Source organism: Pediculus humanus, genomic scaffold, assembly GCF_000006295.1.
Source record: "Pediculus humanus corporis 1103172107775 genomic scaffold, whole genome shotgun sequence".
In the NCBI taxonomy this organism is placed as follows: domain Eukaryota; kingdom Metazoa; phylum Arthropoda; class Insecta; order Psocodea; family Pediculidae; genus Pediculus; species Pediculus humanus.
In genome coordinates this window covers 1,083,218-1,103,079 of record NW_002987371.1, presented here as the reverse complement: position 1 = coordinate 1,103,079, position 19,862 = coordinate 1,083,218, and the positions used below count along the sequence as shown (strand labels likewise).

At 27.5% G+C, this 19,862-nt stretch overlaps 2 protein-coding genes across 2 annotated transcripts; one reads left to right on the top strand and one right to left on the bottom strand.

Annotated features, from left to right (window-relative positions):
* Positions 1-480: 480 nt before the first annotated feature.
* Positions 481-4,069, top strand: Phum_PHUM362520 (DNA topoisomerase 3-alpha, putative; the record flags this gene model as incomplete). Its single annotated transcript, XM_002428042.1, has 12 exons — positions 481-561; positions 644-853; positions 926-1,178; positions 1,251-1,421; positions 1,500-1,678; positions 1,758-1,938; positions 2,016-2,233; positions 2,317-2,518; positions 2,593-2,776; positions 2,864-3,194; positions 3,289-3,884; positions 3,970-4,069. The coding sequence occupies 12 exons, from the start codon at positions 481-483 to the stop codon at positions 4,067-4,069; spliced, it is 2,706 nt and encodes a 901-aa protein (XP_002428087.1).
* Positions 4,070-4,495: 426 nt separating this feature from the next.
* Positions 4,496-5,621, bottom strand: Phum_PHUM362510 (transient receptor potential locus C protein precursor, putative; the record flags this gene model as incomplete). The annotated part of the gene is made up of 5 exons (XM_002428041.1): positions 4,496-4,683; positions 4,782-4,901; positions 4,982-5,154; positions 5,242-5,353; positions 5,432-5,621. 5 exons carry the CDS (start codon positions 5,619-5,621, stop codon positions 4,496-4,498), a joined length of 783 nt encoding a protein of 260 aa, XP_002428086.1.
* Positions 5,622-19,862: the final 14,241 nt, after the last annotated feature.

The window sequence follows — 19,862 nt, the reverse complement described above, 5'->3', positions numbered from 1 at the left end:
TTTTTGTTATAATTTTTTTATAAAAATATATTTATCAATATTATATATAATTTAATTAAATATTATTGTAATTATTTTTTAATTACAAAAAAAATTGAAATTTTATTTCATTTATTATTAATTTCTAACAATTAATAATAAAAGTTTTATAAAGTTTTTTTTTTTTTTTAAAATAAAAACAAATGCAGGGAATTTTTTTTTTCGAATGTTATTTCGATATTAAACGGTTGAATTTTAAGTTGGCTAACCCGATACCGGCATAACAATCACAACATTCAAACCTGAAGTTACATTTACTCGAATACATCCGTTAAATAAATGTTTTTTTTTTTTTTTTTAAACAATTAATACAGTTTTTTTGATCATTTTTATATTTTTATAAATAATTTAATGTTCAGTTCGTTGTCCACAGTTTATAAATGCCATTTTGTGGTAGGAAAATTTCCAAAATTCAGTTGTAGCAGAAAGCTTCATAAAAATATGACTATATTAAATGTTGCCGAAAAAAATGATGCAGCTAAAAATATTTCATTCTTTTTATCCAAAGGAAGTGCTCGTAAGGTAAGAAAAATAAATTTTTTTTTTTCATTCCTCATATTATATTTTTTTTGTCAATTGTGTTTGTGATATTTTAAATTTTTAGCGGGAAAGCCTTTCGGTATATAATAAAATATATGAATTCGAATTTAAACTCTTTAATCAAAATTGCAAAATGGTTATGACTTCTGTCTCGGGACATTTATTAAATTATTGTTTTCCTCCAACTCATAAAAATTGGAGTACCACGGATCCTAGTTCTTTGTTTACAGTACCAGTGAATAAATTTTGTGCCAAAGAGAATTTTAAAACTCAGGTAACAATCAATTATTTTCAAATGTAACAATCACTACGATAAATTTTTATTGTAAATTATATTTTATTTTAGAACAATTTAAAAAATGAAGTAAAATATTGTGACACTTTGATTATATGGACAGATTGTGACAGAGAAGGAGAAAATATCGGTTTTGAAATTATTGATGTTTGTAAAAAAGTCAAACCTAATATTAAAATTTATAGAGCAAAATTTTCTGAAATTACATCTGCATCGGTTATGAGAGCGATTAATAATTTAGAAATGCCGAATAAAAGTTTGAGTGATGCTGTCGATGTTAGAATGGAATTAGATTTGAGAATTGGTAAAACATTTTCTTTTCCTCAAAGTATGAATGAAAAAAAATTAATTTATATAAAAAATTGTAATATTTTAGGAGCTGCATTTACAAGATTTCAGTCACTGTACCTTCAAAAAAAATTTCCTGATAATTTCAAATCGACTGTTGTAAGTTACGGAAGCTGTCAATTCCCTACATTAGGATTTGTCGTCGAAAGATTCAAAAATATTTCTCAATTTATATCTGAGCCTTTTTGGAGAATTGAGGGTATTAATTTCTTTAAATATGTAATTTCATTTATTAAAAATTCAAAATTCAAGTTTTGCAATTTTTAAAATTTTTTAGTTAAAGACAATTCGAATAAAAACTTGATTGTGGATTTTAATTGGGAGAGAAATCGTATGTTTGATAAATCTTGTTGTGAGGTTTTATATGACAAATGCATTGAAAGCAATTTGGCAAAAGTGATAAAAGTTGATAGCAAGCCTAAATCAAAATACAGACCTAAACCATTAGATACAGTGGTTGGTATATAAATTATGGGTTAAAAATTTAAAGTTTCTTATAATAAAATTTGTATTTTAATTGTTTTTTTTTTATTAGGAATTAGAGAAATTAGCTTCGAAAAAATTAAAAATTAATGCTAAATTAGCTTTGAAAACTGCAGAAAAACTTTACACTCAAGGATATATATCATATCCTAGAACAGAAACAAATATTTTTCCCAAAGAATTAGATTTAAGGCCGTTAGTTCAAAGGCAGACCACAGATTCCAACTGGGGAGGTAAAATTTCTCATAAATAATAATTTTTATTTAATATTAAATTTATTTAGTTTCTATAAAATTGAGTAATTTTACAGAATTTGCTCTCAAAGTTCTCGTTGATGGACCAAATCCCAATCAAGGTACGAAATCAGATCAAGCTCACCCTCCCATTCACCCAATTAAATACGCGAGCAATTTGACAGGGGTGGAAAAAAATATTTACGAACTCATCGTAAGGCATTTTTTGGCATGTTTGTCAAAGAATGCCGAAGGAATAGAGACGGCGGTTGAAATAGATCTCGCTAATGAAATCGTGAGGAAAATTTTTGCATAAAAAAAAAGGGATTTTCACCATTAATCCCAGAGTATTGATAACTAAAAAATTTCTTCATTCAGTTTACAGCCAAGGGGCTTATGATAACTGCCAGAAATTATCTCGATGTTTATCCTTACGACGTTTGGAACGCGAAAGAAATTAACTTATATAATGTGGGAGATGTTTTTAAACCTGCCGTATCACTTGTCGAAGGTAAAACAAACCCTCCGGAACTTTTAACGGAAGCTGATTTGATAGCATTAATGGAGAAGCACGGAATAGGTACATTTTTAATTTGGGAAAAAATTAATTTAAAATTTAAATTTATCGGTTTATCATCATTTTTTTCTTGTTAGGCACCGATGCCACTCATGCAGATCACATTGAAACAATAAAAGCAAGATTTTATGTCGGATTAAAAAATGATAAATATTTTGTACCTAGAACTTTAGGTATGGGTTTGGTCGAAGGATACAATAATGTCGGTTTCGAAATGGCCAAACCTAATTTGAGAGCAGAATTAGAAGCGGATTTAAGCAGGTAAAGGTTACTTTCTTTTTGCGTTTACAAAAAAATCGGTGTGATGTTGAATTTCATTTTGTTTTTGTTTTTTTCTATGAATTTTAGCATAACAAGAAATGAAAAAATGCCACAAGATGTATTAAACAAACACATAAACAAATATAAAAATATTTTTGAAGTTGTTAAAACGAATTCGAAAAATTTATTTGAAATCATTAACTCTTACATTCAAGGTAATAATCCTATATCGTCGGAAAAAGAAAATAATGTACCTAAATCTCCGATGAATTGTCGGGAATGTGGGAATCCGATGATAAAAGAAATAAAAAATAATAAAATATCATTTTCATGTTCGAACAAATCTCAATGTTTAAACGTTATTAATATTTCAAATACGGTTAAAGATGTAGAAATAACAAATGACTCTTGTCCAAAGGTAAATTTCAATTTCAAAATTCAATTTCAATTGTTTTTAATCGCTTTATAATTATCATTATTATTAATTTTTTTTTACGTTTAACGTATTACAGTGCGGATCAAATAGTAAATTATTAAAATTTAATTTTAAAAATAAAAATAAAAATCGTTCGGTGAAAGATATCGGATGCCTCAACGGATGCGATAAAAATTTATTAAACGTTTTGGTGGATAATAATTCAAATAACGGATCTAATACAGAAGAAAGAACGCAACAGCAACAGCATCAGCAGCAGCAGCAAAGGACGTTTAATAATGTCGGAGATATCACATTTCCAAGCGTCAGTGATATTTTCGACAGCGGAATCGGTTTTTCTCCCGAAAATATTCCCCAGATCTCTTCTTCTTCTTCATCTTCTTCTTCAAACAATGATTTGTCGATTCCCAAATGTTTTTGTCAATTACCAGCCATATCAAGAGTCGTTACGAAATTGGGTCAAAATCACGGGAAACTTTTTTACACGTGCAACAATCAAAACATTTCAAACAAGTGTAATTTTTTTCAATGGGCTTTACCGGATGGTCAAACCGGAAATCACGCGAATAACAACACAAGGGAAAAAACTACCAAGAAAAATGTCAAATCCACCGTTTCGAAAACTAAAGATACTAACGTTGTCAAATGTCATTGTTCTGTCTCAACTAAAAAGTAAGAAAGAAAAAAAAAAAGAAAAGAAATTATAAATCTCCCGTCGCCATTTTTAACGTATTCATTTTTTCGTTTTTTTTGACAGGTGTGTGGTAAATAAGGAAGGGCCAAATAAAGGAAAATCATTTTTCGTTTGCGGTAATAAAAATATCGATGGGAAATGTAATTTTTTTAAGTGGGCGTAAACTAATTAAAAAAAAATAAAAAATCAGACAGAAGTCAAAACTATTTAATGGTTCTTACGATTTAAAGACGATATTATTTCGAATGAAAAACAATCAAAAAAAAAAAAAAAAAAATTACGTGTTAAAAATCTTATAAATATGTGTGTTATACCTTAACTAATATCTTTCTCATAAGATGTTTACAAAGTTTTTTTTTTTTTTTTTTTTTTTTTTCTCAGTATAAACTCATTGTTACCAGTAATAAAGAAAAAAAAAAAATTTTTTTAATTTTATAATATTCTATTAAAACAAAGTATAAAAATATAATAATTTTTTTTATATTTAAATATTGTATCCCGTAACCATTTTTTTTTATTACAAATCGTATATATTATTAAAAAACTAACAATTTAAAACTTTTCAGCATCTTATAGGTCGTTGATTTTATCATAATGTATAACCAAATTCTTTTATCCATTTAAGACCATCCACTGTTGAAGATTTAGGAAAATATTCTAAACCGATCCATTGATCATATTGTAATTTTTCTAATGTGGAAAATATATATTTATAATCTATTTCTCCTGATGTGTCAGGTTCATTCCTGTTGGGAACTTGAGCAACTTGAACATGACCTAATTTTAAAATAAAAATGTTTTTATACTAATTATAAATATCAACAACGACGACGAAAACAAAAAAAAAATTATAAATTATTGTTGTAATTAATTACCTACTAAGGGTAAAAACTTTTCAATATTTTTTGTTAAATTACCACAAATATGTTGCAAATGAAAAATATCTAATTGAAGTTTAATATTTGGACTGTTTATCTTTTCGATTACAGATGTCGCTAAAAAAAAAAAAAAAAAAGGAAATTATTTGTATTATAAATGTAAAACTTTATTTATTTTCCAACATAATGATATTTACCTTTTTCATAATTATTCAAAAAGTAATTTGGAACTGAATAATTATTAATAGGTTCGATTAAACCTATAATATTATTTTCTTTTAACATTTCAACAGATTGTTTTAAATTATTTACGTATATTTCCATATGTTGTGGGGTTTCCTTTTCGACAACTCCTGACATAATATGAATCCTAATGAAATTTATTTTAAAAATTTATAAAATGTGTCAAATACTGATTACATTTTAAAAGTCATGCAAAATTAAGAATAGTAAATACTTGGAACAATTTAAATCCTTTGCATAATTAATTGTTTTTTTAAGAGTTTCTAAAAACTCGAATGTTTTTCCTGGTATCGCAGCCAAACCGAATTTACCAGATTCATCATTTCCTGTCAAACGAAAAATTTGCATAGTATTAATAATAATAATAATTGTAATGATAAAAAATATTTTTTTCTTCTGAATACCTGGTGCGACATTAATCAACACTTGTTTCATTGCACATTTTGCTTGTAATAATTCACTTGTCGAATAATTATAAGGATTGGCACATTCGACACCTGTGAAACCAGCTTTTCTAGCTAATTCATATTTTTCCAAAAGAGAAGTACTTTCTCCAAACATAAATGATAAATTAGCACAAAATTTTAAAACCATGATTATACTCTTTATCTTAGTTTTTTTTTTTACTCTGCAGTTTTAGTTATTTTTAATTTTTCTGATTGTATTTAAAGATATTTTTTTTTCTTTTAGTAAAATTATAACATTTTGGTAATGAGTACAGTTTAAATTAAATAATAAATTTTAAGTGTGATAAAAAATTTAAAATGAATTACCAGCCCTGAATAACTTGACATTTAAAAAAAATGAAAAAGTGATAAAAACTAAAAAAAATTCTCATTCCGGCATATTAATTTTATTTTAAAATAACATTGATTATATTTTTTTGTTAAAATTATACTGCGTCATTAAAAATAAGTATTAAATATTTAAAATAAAATAATTAATAGTAATAAATTTATTATATATATATATATATAACAAAAAATGTAAACGAAAATTTGTCGAAAATTGATAAAAAAATTTGTCGCCGGTTTGCAGTTTAGAGCGAAAAAAATTTTTTTTGTTATCTTCGAGTTCGGTATACGAGTGTTAGATTTTAATTTGTCAAAAGTATAAAATAATTTCTTTAAATAATTTTTTAATATTAAAATACATTTAAACGAAATAATTATTAAATGCGTAGAGTTTATTTAATGATGTGATTACTTATAAATAATTGAAATTTAAAAATGTTTTGAAATTTTGTAAAAACTTTAGTTAAAAATTATTAATTACTGAACGAATTTAAATTTAATTTTTATTTATTAACAAATGAAGTTAAAATGGATGAAAAATTTTCAATTCTTTATTTAATTTAAATTTCTGATAAAAAAAAAAAAAAATAATTAATAACTTTTTTTTTTTTTTTTGTCTTATTCATCTAATCGTGCTCTAAAAGTTATGATATTATTTTAACAGAAATAAAAAAAAAAGTAAGGAAAATGTTTGCGTTCGATTGTTTTATGTGGAAATAAATTATAAATATAAGTAAAAAGTAAGTAAAAATTATTTTTTTAAAAAATGGAAATTAAATTTATTATTATTATTGTTAAGGTTTTTTTTTTGAAGGGGGGGGGCAAATTTTTACGTTTGTTTATTAAAAAAAAGAAATTATTTATAAGAATTCGCGTTAAAAAAAAAAATTAATTATTTCTTTTATCTATATAATTAATTTACGATTTGTCATGAGAATTTTTTTTTTTTTACATTTATAACGATTTACTTTTTTTTTTTACTTGCAAAAAAAAAAAAGAAAAAAAAAATTTTTTTTTTTTTTTTGATTTACTTCTTATAAAAATGCGCCGAAGTGTGTACAAAGTGAGTCAAAAGAGCAACTGTGTTGACTGTTATGCTCACTACGGGGCATCACATTTTATCCCTCCAAAAAAAAAAAAAAAAAAAAAAAAAAAGAGAGAGAGAGAGAAAAAAAAGGGTGTATTTTTTCCTATCGTTTGGTTCCGAGTAATGACGACGACGACGACGACGACTACGACGACTACGATCAGCCAACGCGTCTCTTCTCATACAAAAATTTCCAATGAAGAAAAACTATCTGCAGAAATCCTTTTAATTATTTTTTTATTTTTAATTTTTTTTTTACTGTATATATATATTAATAAATTTTTATTTATCTCCCACCATAATAATACATAATTTTTTTTTCACTATTAATAATAATAATAATAAATAATTTCTTAATTTGTTTGTTGACTGATTAATTAATTAATTAATTAATTATGGGTTTCGTTTAATAATCGGGCGTCAATTTTACCTTTTTGTCGACAAATGACAAAACAATACAAATTTTAATTAATTATTGTTTTTTCTTTTAAACTTGATTTTTGTGGTAAAAAAAAAAAAAAAAGTTTTAAAAAGTTTTTAATAAACTTTGTGCGTGTGTGTGCGTGTGCGTGTGCGTTTTTTTTTTTTTTAATAATAATGTATTCGATTAAGTTAAAAGTCCGTTGACATGAGTAACAATTTATTAACAATTTATTTAACGTTTAATTTATTTATTCAAAAATAACGTTTTTACAATCGTTTAAAACAATTTAATCTGGTGACACGTTTATTTCCACGCCATTTATTAATTTAAATTATAAAATATGTATAATTATAAATTTAACGGTTATGTAAAATGATATTTTTGTACTACGTTAATAATTTTAATTACTAACAAATTAAAATAAGATAATCGATATTATTGAAACATATAATAATAATAATAATAATAATTTTATTAAATTTCAGGTCATTAGGAAATTTCTAGAAAGAAAAAAAAAATGGAGTACAATACAAATAAATAATAATAATAATAAGATTAACTCGAAGCAAGTGAAAAATGAAGCAAAAAACAAAAAATATGTTAAATGTGCAACACCGCAAAAATTTTTTTGTTGCAACGATAAATATCATTGAAAGAATCATTGTCATTGTTTAAATTTGGCAACGTAGATAAGAGAGAGAGAGAGAGATAGATAGATAGAAAAAAAAATTTAGGAGAAAATAAGATTAAAAAACAATTTCTTTGGTAAGTAAAAAAAAGGTAATTTACAATAACTTCTTCGTACTTATTCACAATACTCGTTGTCTTCTTCTTACAGGTCCTCCTCCTCCTCTTCTTCGGTATACCATTTGCTTAATAATAATAATAATAATAAACATAGGTTCTCCAGGTTGATTCCGAATGATTATACATGTCTCTCTCTCTCTCTCTCTTTCTCCTCTCTCCCCCCCGCCACCACTCCCCTTTGCTATCTTCATCAAAATATTTACCACTACTCTTCTTCTTCTTCTTCTTCTTCTTGCTCGTTTTTTGTCTCGAGTCCGCGAAACATCTTTTGATAAGAATCTAACAAGTGCCCGCCGATTCCGACATGAGATCGGATCGGTTTTATTCCTTTCGTCTCATTCGTGTTTTAAATAATTACCTAAAAGAGATAGGGGGTGAGAGATAGATAGAGGGAGGAAAGGTTAATGATAGAAAGGGTTGTTGGTGTCTTTGATGGATAATACGTATATTAATATATAAAAGATTATGTGAAATGTGTTAAAGTTAATATGAGACAATCGGTGGTCGTTCTTCCTATGTTACAACTAAAGAATCCCAATGCGCTTGCCCATCAACAAGATTTCAATGTAAAAGTCAATAGTCAAGTGGAAATTTTCTTTTTTTTTTTTTTTTTTTTTTTTTTCTTCTTATTTCTGGGTTTTCATTTGTTTTCGTTTTTCTTCACGAGTTGAAAAAAAAAAAAAAAAAAAAAAAAACTCTTTGTAAAAACGTACAAACAAACAAACAAACGAAGTATCAGGTGAATATAAATGTATAAAATATTATGGTATAAAACCAATCACCATCCATCACATTTAAATTTCTTTTTTTTTTTTTTTTTTTTAAATAAAATGATAAATGATAAGACGTTATAACCGTACGTTTAAATGATAATAATAATAATGATGAATTTTTGCGGTTATAAACTAATTTTTTTGGTTATTCTTTTATGAGTTAATAAGTTTTAACCACAATTAAATGTGGCCACCAACAAACCACGCTCAGGATATTTTGCAAAACCAAAAACATTTTCTAATTCTTTTCATGTATATTCTTTTGCTTATTATATTTCACGTATTATTATTAATAATGATTCAATCAATCAATCAATGAATCAATCTTATCGTGATAATAATATTTTAAAATTAAAAAAACAATCAAATATTATTATTATTATTATTATTATTAAAATGAGTTAATTCATTTTCTTTGAATTCTTTTTTTTTTTTTTTTTTAATGTGTTTTACATGTACTTTCTTTTTTTTTTTTTTGCCTAATTGGTAACCCTGTTTATTGGGCAAAACCAACGGTCGCGTTTTAAAAAAAAAAAATTTTTTTTTTTCTTTTTTTTTAAGTGAAACCATTTTGAACGAACGAAAACGTTAAAACCGTTAACATTTACTGTTATTTACAATTTTTTTTTTTTACATTAAATGATTGTAATTTCATCTTTGGTCTTTACAGTTAAATAATAATAATAATAATAATAATAATTCAATGTTTTTTTTATTTTCTATAAAGATTTTTGTATGGATTCATTCATCATCATCATCATTTGAAGAAAGAGGAAAAACGTGTAAATGGTACAATTAGCCAATAAGACATCGGGACCCCCACAAATTTTAACAAAACAAGGTAATGTAAAAGTTTTTTTTTTTTTTTTTTTTTTTTTTCTTTTCTAACGAGTATTGTTTTTTATGTTATTGTTTAAAAAAATAATTTTTAATAACTTTTTAAAGTTATTAATTTGTTAAAAAAAAAAAAAAAAAAACAATCTGTAGTTTATGCACTTAATAACGAATTAATATGTGCGAAAACATAAAAAACAATACAAACAACACATTTGGTTATGATTTTAATGCATTCGATTATTATTATTATTATTAACAAACAAAAAAAAACTTCTTTCCCACCCCCCCCCCTCGTATACTAATTGTAACTCTACAAGTGCATAAAGAAAAATTAAAATTTTTAAAAGTAATTTCGGTGAGATTTATCTCACTCATTTCCCGCCATTTTTTTTTCGTTACGTTGTCGATACAATTAAAAATTTGAAAAAAAAAAAACGTTTTAACACGATGACACCTACAAAAACTTAATTAAACTCTTTATTAATTTGATTAAGTTGTTAAGTCTTTAGGCAAAAAACAATAAATTGTAATTTTTTTATTGTGACAACACATGATGATGATGATGATTAATGGAAGGAAAATGTTGGTAAAAATTTCAATACGGAAAATTTTTTTATTATGGAAAAGTCTAGTTTTTCTAACAGTCAGGAGGTAGGGAGGAAGGGAGGAGATTTTGACACTAGGATAAATGAAAAATCTGATTGATCAAAGCTAACTAATCACAGCATAATTACACGCCATTAAAATTGATATTTTTTTTCTTTTCCCCATATTATTTAAATCATTTGGATTTAACTTGGATTAAATTAATTAAAAAGTCAAGATTCTATAACAATCTCACTATACAACACATACCGTATACTAAATGTATGAAATATTATTATTATGTATACAAGAAGTTATTAGAAAAGGACACACCATGGATGACTTTACATATAAATTCAATATAAATCAGGATTAATATGAAGAGGAATATGATTAAGGTTAAGCTTATAAGAAGAAGAGGAAGAGGAAGGAAATCACCACCACCACCACCACCACCATCATCAACACCACATAAATAAATATTTTAATAATGTGAAATATTGGAAAATTAAAAAGTTTGGAAAAATATATATAATCATTCGCGTGTGTTATAATATGAAAGGAGAAGTAAATAAAAACATGTAAATTCAAAACTAGTAATATTAGATTTAGTTACAGTAGAATGCACAAACGATTCCGGTTAAAAAAATTATGTTCATCATCATCTTTTTGTGAACCACAACAAACCGGTTTTCTCTTGTCCATAGAGAGAGAGAGATAGAAAGAAAATGGTGGACGGGTTTTTTTTTGGATAAGGGCGCCTGTTGATCACTTCAAGCACGAAGAATCAAGGTATGAACGAGTGCAACTGGCCGAGACAATGACCTCGTCGTGTACAAACACACAAACACACACAAGTTCTTCATGTCATATAAATATATCTCGAAAGTAAAACGTAACATTTTTCGAGTTTTCTCGATCTCTCGAATGTTAATCTTTTTTAAAAGAATAATAATAATAATAATAATAATAGTAGTAAGTCATTTAATATCGTTGATCCCTAATTTAATCAATTAAATCGTTTAAATTTAATATTTGGTCGAGTAGTTGTGCTCCATTTTTTTTTTTTTAAATAATTTTATTTATTGTGAAAAGCAGAAGACATTCATTCAAATGTGTGTGATGATTTCTTTCATTTAAAAAAAAAAAAAAAAAAAAAGTAAAATTTCAAAAGAGAAAGTTGAAAACAAAACAAAAATGGAATTTATTATTGTTTGTTTTCATTGTAAAATATCGTTTGTAAATATCGATATATCGTTTTTTTCTTTTTTCGATTTAAATCGATCGATTAATTTATAAAAAAAAAAAAAAAAAAAGAAATGGAGAAAATTTAAAAAAAAATATTATTTAAAGTGAAGAATTGTTAACGAAAGAACTTTGTATTCTTTTTTTTTTTTTTTTAAACATGAGTTGCGATAATGGAGAAATTAAAAAACGTGCTCGATAAGGGGCCGCCACCCAGATTTAAAGAAGCCCCACCGTTCAATTATACACCGTGTGCCTAGTATAATGATAGTGCAGTGTTTGAATTCGGGGGAGGGTTAAGGGGGTAACTTATTGATTTTTAGGGTGACATTGTCAACCTCGTTGGAAAGTGAATGTTGAACATGACTTTTGGATCGTTCAAGGATGACACGACGACTTCGCGTTTTGTGTAAAAAAAAAAAAAAAAATTTTTTTTTTTTTTTTTCTCATTGATAAGAAAAGTATCAGTTGATTCGTATTTGATTTCATTTTAATTTTAATTTTTTTTTTTTTTTTTTTTCATTCTCTAATTCGTTACTATCCAAGAGTGCGCGAAAGAGTTTTTTTTAAATTTTATTTTCGGGTTTAACGTCTATGGTTTAATTATTATAATTGAATAATTATTATTATTATTTATTGAAAAAAAAAAAGGATAAAGTGTTTGAGGGTGTTTGAAGAAAGAAAGGAAGGGGTTTTTTTTTTTTCTGTGTGTGTAGAGTGTGTAATAAAAATATAATATATATAAATATATTAAATCGCATTTCTATCGAAAATAAATAATAATAATAATATTATATTCGAAGAGAAAGTTATGTAAAAGCGAAGTGCAGTGATGCCTGGCCATGAGACATGCCGCCTGAGGTCTCTGACAGCCGGTCGCGACGCGCTCTAAAAATGGTTGCATTTCGCGCTCGCGGCCTTATTGAGGATAATTTTTGTAGATCGCCGAAGAAAAAATTTAGTTGACAATTCTACTTTTCAATATTCCGTCACTTGTGAATCACAAGGGAGGCCAAAAAGGTGGGACATTGCGATTGTTAATAATAATAATAATAATAATAATAATAATAATAATATTCATTAATAAGTACAATAACTTATTCGCTTTTTATTAGTAATTTATATAAAAATACACACACACACGTTTCGTATTTATAAAAAAAGAAAGAAAAAGAAAATTAAAATTCTATTCTCTATTAATACGGTTATTTTACTCTTTTTTTTAAAATATATTTTTATAAAAAGTATTTTAACCAAAAATGAAATTTTCTTCCAACGATTAATTGTTTACGTTACTTCTTAACAGAAACTTTTTTTTTCCATAAATGTTTAATAACAAAACATGATATGTAACGATTTCAATGAATTACGGTTAAAAAATAATTCGTTTTTTTTTTTTTTTTTTTGTTTTTGTTTTTTCGCTTAAAAAAAATTATTAATAATTATTAAAAAAAATTTTTTTTTTTTTTTTTATTTAAAAAAATATTTTTTCTTAATTTTTTAAAGGTGTATTTAAAATTTTAAGAACCAAGTTCGAAAAATTTGCTTATGAAAGCGTACTTTTTAAAAAGATGCTGATTTGACTACAATGACGCCGCATACTTCTAACCTCAAATAAGCAACATTAAGCTAGAGCTTAGCATTTTTGTTATTATTTTTATTCGTTTTGTGTATTTAAATGAAAAATTAAAGTTTTAAAGTAATTAATAATGTATTATTTATATTTAAATATGTATAAAACATGAATAAAATGCGGTTTATATGACAGCTGCTTTGACTAGTTTTGTTTATTTGCTGCGTTTGTAATAAAACGGATTAGAATTAAGACTTTGTTGAATGCTTTTGATTTTAAAAATGGTCGAATTTAGTATTAAAAATAGAAAAATGTGCGTGGTTTTCGCGGAAACGAGAAATGTGTTTTCAGTGAAGTTTGTCTGTGATAAAATGTGTAGTGGTTTCAGTCAGAAATACCAGTCAAGAGCATACTATGCTCTCTATCAAACAGAATTTAAAAAAAATGCCTTTTTGTGCCGATTGAGAAATTCAGAATGAGACAGGGACGAGGAGGGACTCGAACGAAAAAATGTAATTGAAATTGTGGTTTCACAATGCGTTTTTAGTATATTTTTCAAATTGTTTTTATTTTTTGACGTAACTTTTGATTTGGTATTTTCATTAGACAAACATAAGCGTTACTCCCAAACTAGTAAAGCCAACTTAACCTATAATGGTCGATTATAAATATAATTTGGTCTGCTTGGTTATGAGTTTTTATTTTTTTTTCGTTGAACACCTCTGCTCTTTTGAAATTTAGGACTGACAAACTTTTGCCTTTTTAGTAACTCTGTCCTGCACTTTTTTTTTCAGCTGGCTGTACCCGGCGCGTAGCCCCGCCCATCACGCTGCCAGCCACGCTGGAGGACCCAGCTGCCTCCTGGAAGGGACCTCCGCCCGGCTCAGAACCCCAAAACTTTGCCCCCAATTCAGGGCAAAACTTTTCTGGGCCGCCAGCGGGCTTCCAGGGGCCATCTCCTTTTCAAGGCCCCCCTGGTGGAGCAGGTTCTCCTGCAGGAGGACCTCCTTATGGGGGTCCTCCTCCAGGATCTGGAACACCACAATATACTGCTTCACCCGCACCATCTGGATCATCGACTCCTGGTCCTCCCCAGCCAAATTCAGGTTTTCCTGGGCCTCCCCCTAACTCAGGAGGACCTCCTTTTAATGGGCCAGGGCATGGACCTTTTGGATCTCCGTCAGGAGGATCACAGTTTATAGGTAGACCTAGTTCGTCTGGTCCTCAGTTTATGAGTGGACCACCTGGTGGAGGAAACCCTCACTTTTCATCACCAGGACATCAACCGTTTGGTGGACCAGGCTTTGGATTACCACCAGGATCTCCTTTCGGGCATGGTCCTGGTCATCCGATACCAGGACCCATGCCTTCTCATGGAATGATGCCAGGAATGCCAGGACCCAGCCCAGTGGATAGAATAGACCATGGGTAAGTGAATTTATAATTTGATTTATGAAATAATTGGAAAACCAAACCAAATACTCGTTTTTTTTTTTTTTTTGTTGAAATCGACTTACTATTACCTATCACAAGTTAAATGGTAAATAATTTTTATTTAAACGAAACTTATTAGGCCTTTATTTTGTATTTTTGTTAAACAATAGACTTGTACACGATAAAACAAATCAAAAACTTATTCATGGTAAATTTAATTAATTATAAGAAAATATTTACATGTGAGATTTTAGATATGTGATTTTGCTTGGCCAAAATTACTTACCCTCTGATATTTTATTGTTGTTTAGATTTAACAATGAGTTTCCAAAGAGGTTGTTGTTGCTTCGAGTAAATTTATCTTTTCGAAAACTCACTTATTATTATTATTATTATTCCTCATGAATTTCTACGAATTCATGTTTCGTTTAGTGCTTTTATATCAACTATATAACTTTCATTCGCTTGAAGTTTCCTATAATCAGGTACACAATAAGTTAGAATGTGTGTCACGACAAACTTTTAATTGTAATTAAAATATTTAAAAATTATTATTATTATTATTTTTTAATTATTGGTTTCGAATCAAAGTAAAATTATTCAATTTAAATTTGATGCATGTTGGGACCAAAATATATTTAAATAAAAAAAGGGGGAGGGGGGAAAATTTGAATAAAGTTTTAAAGAGCAGTAAAGTCAATAATAATAATAATAATAACAACAACAGATTATTTTTAGGACACTTAATCAGAAGTTAATTGGATAAATATTATTATTATTATTAAGTGGTCATTAAAGTAGTAACAGACATTTTAGTTTTTTTAACAATGTGTTAAAGAATCGGTGCTTTCATTACAAAACGTATAGTTCATTATGAAACCATAAATTTTTTTATTACCGCCGATAAACCATTTTTATTATCTATTGATCTTTTTTATTTTATTTTATTTTGCATGTTTTGTCTATATTCTTTATTTAAAAAAAAATTATTATCATTATTATTATTTAATTTATTAAAAAAAAAGAAAAACCTGCTGAAGGATTATTATTATTATTATTATTATTTTTGAATTAAGATTGAGAAAACTATTAAGTGATAATATGATTGTCAATAGTATATATTTGATTATAAAGAAAATAGGGGGGAGGGAGGGAGGGGGTTATGATTGTTGTTGATGTTGGTGCTTTTTGGAAAATAAATGAATCGGGGGTTTGAATCGATGCTTTAGGTTTAATCGTGTAATTTTCTCTCTCTCTCTCTCTCTCTCAAACAAAAATCAGAATATTTAAATCAAATAAAATTTTAAACGGAAAACATGGCATGAAGTTAACGTGCTTCTGGTTGGTCACAAAAAAAAAAAAAAAAAAAAAAAAAAAATTCTCTTGCCCAAGTCTGTATCAAGTTTGATTTTTATGGTTATTCGTAAGTTGACGAAAATATATATTTAAATATAATAATGAAAAAGGATTTTCTAACGATTCGGTTATATATGCCCGAGGGTAAGGCCTATACGCGGAGGACGCGAACCTTCAATGTTCAGGGATGGCCGTTTCTTTCTATTCTTCTTCTTCTTCTTCTTCTTCTTCTTCGTTTCTTTAAGGTTTTTTAGGCTGGCCTGGTCTCTTTTTTTTTTTTTTTTTTTTTTGAAATATGTTTGAAACCTGAAAGTTTGATAAAAGAAGAACTTTTTTCATTTTAATGTCAAAAAAAAAAAAAAAAAAAAAAAAAAAACATTTTTTTTGTTCTTTTCGTAATAATGTGTCTTGAATTTCATCGTATTTTTGATTATTAATATTATTATTATTATTATCATTTTGTTGACGTTTTATTGAAGAAAGTTCGATGTGGGGGGGAGGGGGAAGAAGGTGAGGGGGCGGGAGGGCGAAAAAAATGGGTTAAGTCCACGTCAAAGTCAATCATTTTCTTCACGTTTAACATCCGTACTTGTAATAATACTCTTATAAAAGATTATGAATTAATTTTTAACGGATTATTTGGTCGCCATGTTAATCTTGCATATTAAATATTTTTTATATTAATTACCGTCTGCGAAAGAAAAGAATTTCCCACCTTAACCGGTCCGTCATCTTTTCCCTGGTCTGGACTGAAGAAGTTCTCTTATTGCTCTCGTGTTAGAAGAAAGGTTGTCGTTATTATTATTATTATTATAAAGCGATCGGAAAATTTTGTTGTTGTTATTAAATTTCGTACGAATTATTTTTGCGTGCCAAAAAATTTTTTTTTTATCAGTTATCAACCTCGTAAAAAAAAATAAATTTTTAATGATTTCTTTTGGGGGGAAATGGGGGGGGGAACGTTTTCGGCGTTCGAGATTTTTCTTTGGTCTCGAAACATATTATTTTGAGGTGATAAAAAAAAAATTTGACGTTTGATAAAATGTTTTGCTAGATTGAAAGCTCTTATTTTAAAATTTGTTTTTCTAATGTTTTCGATGGGGGGGGGGTGGGGAGGGAAATGTATATCTCGTGGCTTACTGTCAAAAAAAGTATACACGATATTTGTATTTTTTTTTTTTTTTTTTTTTGTGTAGTTTTAAAGTGATGCTGTTTTCATTATTGGTTGATTAGAAGGGCTTGAAAACGTGGTGGTTTGGAAAAGGTGGGGAAGGAGTTGTGTGGGACTAAAAAATTAGGAATTTTTTGGGGGGGCCTACCCTACCATTTGACCGTTTAAATGATGAGACGTGTCTCTTTCTCGTTTCGTTTGGCTTCTAACAAATCTAACCGAGTAATTTTTTCTTTTTTTGTTACTCTACGGTTGAGTAATCCACCATTAATTTTATTATTATTATTATTATTTATTAATTTTTTTTTTTTTTTTGGGGGGGGAGGGTTATTTATTGTGAGAAATCTAAATTAAAAAAAAAAAAAAAAAACAGACACACGCACGCACACACACACACACACGCACACGCACATTTTATTTTTTTTTATATTTCTTTGAATGCATGAGTCAAAAGTTTTTACATATATATATATATATGCTGACCGTGAGGGAAAAAAATATTTTTTTCTTATTGTATTCATTTGCAAAAAAAAAAAAAAAAAAATTCCTCCCTTCCTCCCTCTCTCCCTCCCTCCTCCTCCCTCCCTCTTACTTTTTATATTTCGCCGCTGTATTGATCCCCCAACGGTTGAGAGACAGACAGAATCAGAAGTAAAAGTTGCTGCTGCTGCTGATGCTGCTTCACTGATTTAACTCGACATACTCGACGAAATAAATTTTCTTTTTTTTCCAGATTTTCTTCTTGATTTTCTTCTCGATTTTCTTATTTAGAAATTTATATATCATCTATCTATCTGTATGATAAATGGGGATCCCCTTGAAAAATTCTGAACATGAAAATCTTTTTCGTTTTCTTCTTTTTGTGGGAGAAAGGGGATCGAGTTTAAAAAAAAATTTTTTTATTATTATTAATTGCTCAAATTTAATTTAATTTAATTGATGGTCGAATATTTTTTTTTTATTGTTGGTCAACCTGCTGACGGTTGTGATTTGTGGTTGTTTTTTTTTTAGTGATTTTAGCTTTCTGAGAATCGGTAACGGGTGTGATGATGTTTATAAAAAAAAAAAAAATTAGGAGGTACCTTAACTGCATACCAAAAAAAAAAAAATTTCTTTTGTAAATCTTTGTTTCAGAAATTTTTTTTTTCTTTAAAAAAAAAAAAAAAACCAGGTAAACATTCTCGATTATTCATTAAAAAAAAAAAAAAAAAAAAAAAAAAAAAAAATTTTTTTTTTTTTTTTTTTTGAAAAATCAAAAGCAAAAAAAAACAAACCCCCCCCAAATATTCATCATATTCGATTTAAAATTCGCATCGAGTCTTACATTTATTTACATTAATTTATTAAAAATGATTAGTTATGTATACGCAAACCGTTAGGAAGCCCTCGAGTGGGGGTGTGCGTGTGTGCGTGTGCGCGTGTCTGTTTTTTCCTTTTCGAAAAAGAGAAAATTATGTATTGAAAAATAAAAATTGAACTTTAATCGACCTCACTCACTCACTAGTCGGTATAATCGTATCTTATAGCATCTCACTATAATTTTTAAGGTTTTTTTTTTTTGTAGAGTAATTATGGTCGTCTGCACCAAACCGGGTAAAATAGGTACGAACGAAAAACGGTTTGATGAGAAAACCTTCTTTCGAGTCGAAGAAATGGAGTTTATTTATTAGAAATGCGAATAAAATATTCAAATATTTTTTTTTTTTTTTTTTTTGGATTTTTTGGAAAGAAAAGATTTATTTGATTCCACACTCAAATTTCTTTTCTTAATTTCCTTACCGAGAGACAACCTGTTGCTGTCGGATAAGTGAGAGAGAGAGAGAGAGAAAGAGTTGTTAGTTCATAGAGAAAAATGTTTTGACCAAAGTGGAATTTTCCCTTTGCACAGTTGAAAAGCGAATAAAATTTTTTGACATTGTGAGAGAGAGAGAGAGAAAGAGAAAATATAAGGGGTTGTGGGGGTCATGTTCAAGCAGAGAGAGAGAGATGGAGAGAGAAATTTGTTGTTGTTGTTGTTGTTAACTTAATTCTTTAATTTCTATATCGAATCAACGTTTTTTAAACTGATTAAAGAATCAAATCAATGTTTTAAAAAAAAAAAAAAAAAAACATTGAAATTTGAATCGAATTTGAAAAAAAAAGCGAAAAAAAAAAAAAAAAATTTGAAATAAATCACGAAGAAAGAAAGAGAGAGAGAGAGAGAGAGAGAGAGATCGACTTTTTAATGTTCGACATATTGGTTTTACATTTCTATCATCGGTTTAACATTTCATCGTTTAATTTTTTTTTTTTTTTTTTTTACGCCATTTAGTACCTATTTTTACTTACGACGAATATATTTTTATTTAAAATAATATATTTGCGATGTGAGTACTAGTTTAATATTTAATAATAATAATAATAATAATAACGGGGGGGGGTTTACGAAAGCGATGATTGATAGATGTTGGTTTGAGTCGTAGCGAGAGAGAGAGAGAGAAGGTAAAAGTAAAAAACAAACGTGGACGATGATGATGATGATGATGAATAGACAGAAAGGAGGGGATAGGGGGAGGGGAGAGGAACAATCGTAAGAAGATACTGAAATGAAAGTAATCTGTACTCCGAATATACCTGTTTTTTTTTTTTTTTACAATGAAAGCAACACGTAGAAAATATTCCATTACGAATGATGGTGAACCGTGAAATTTTCTCTCTCTCTCTCTCTCTCTCTCTCACTCTTCAGTGGTATTTTTTTTTTTTTATTCTT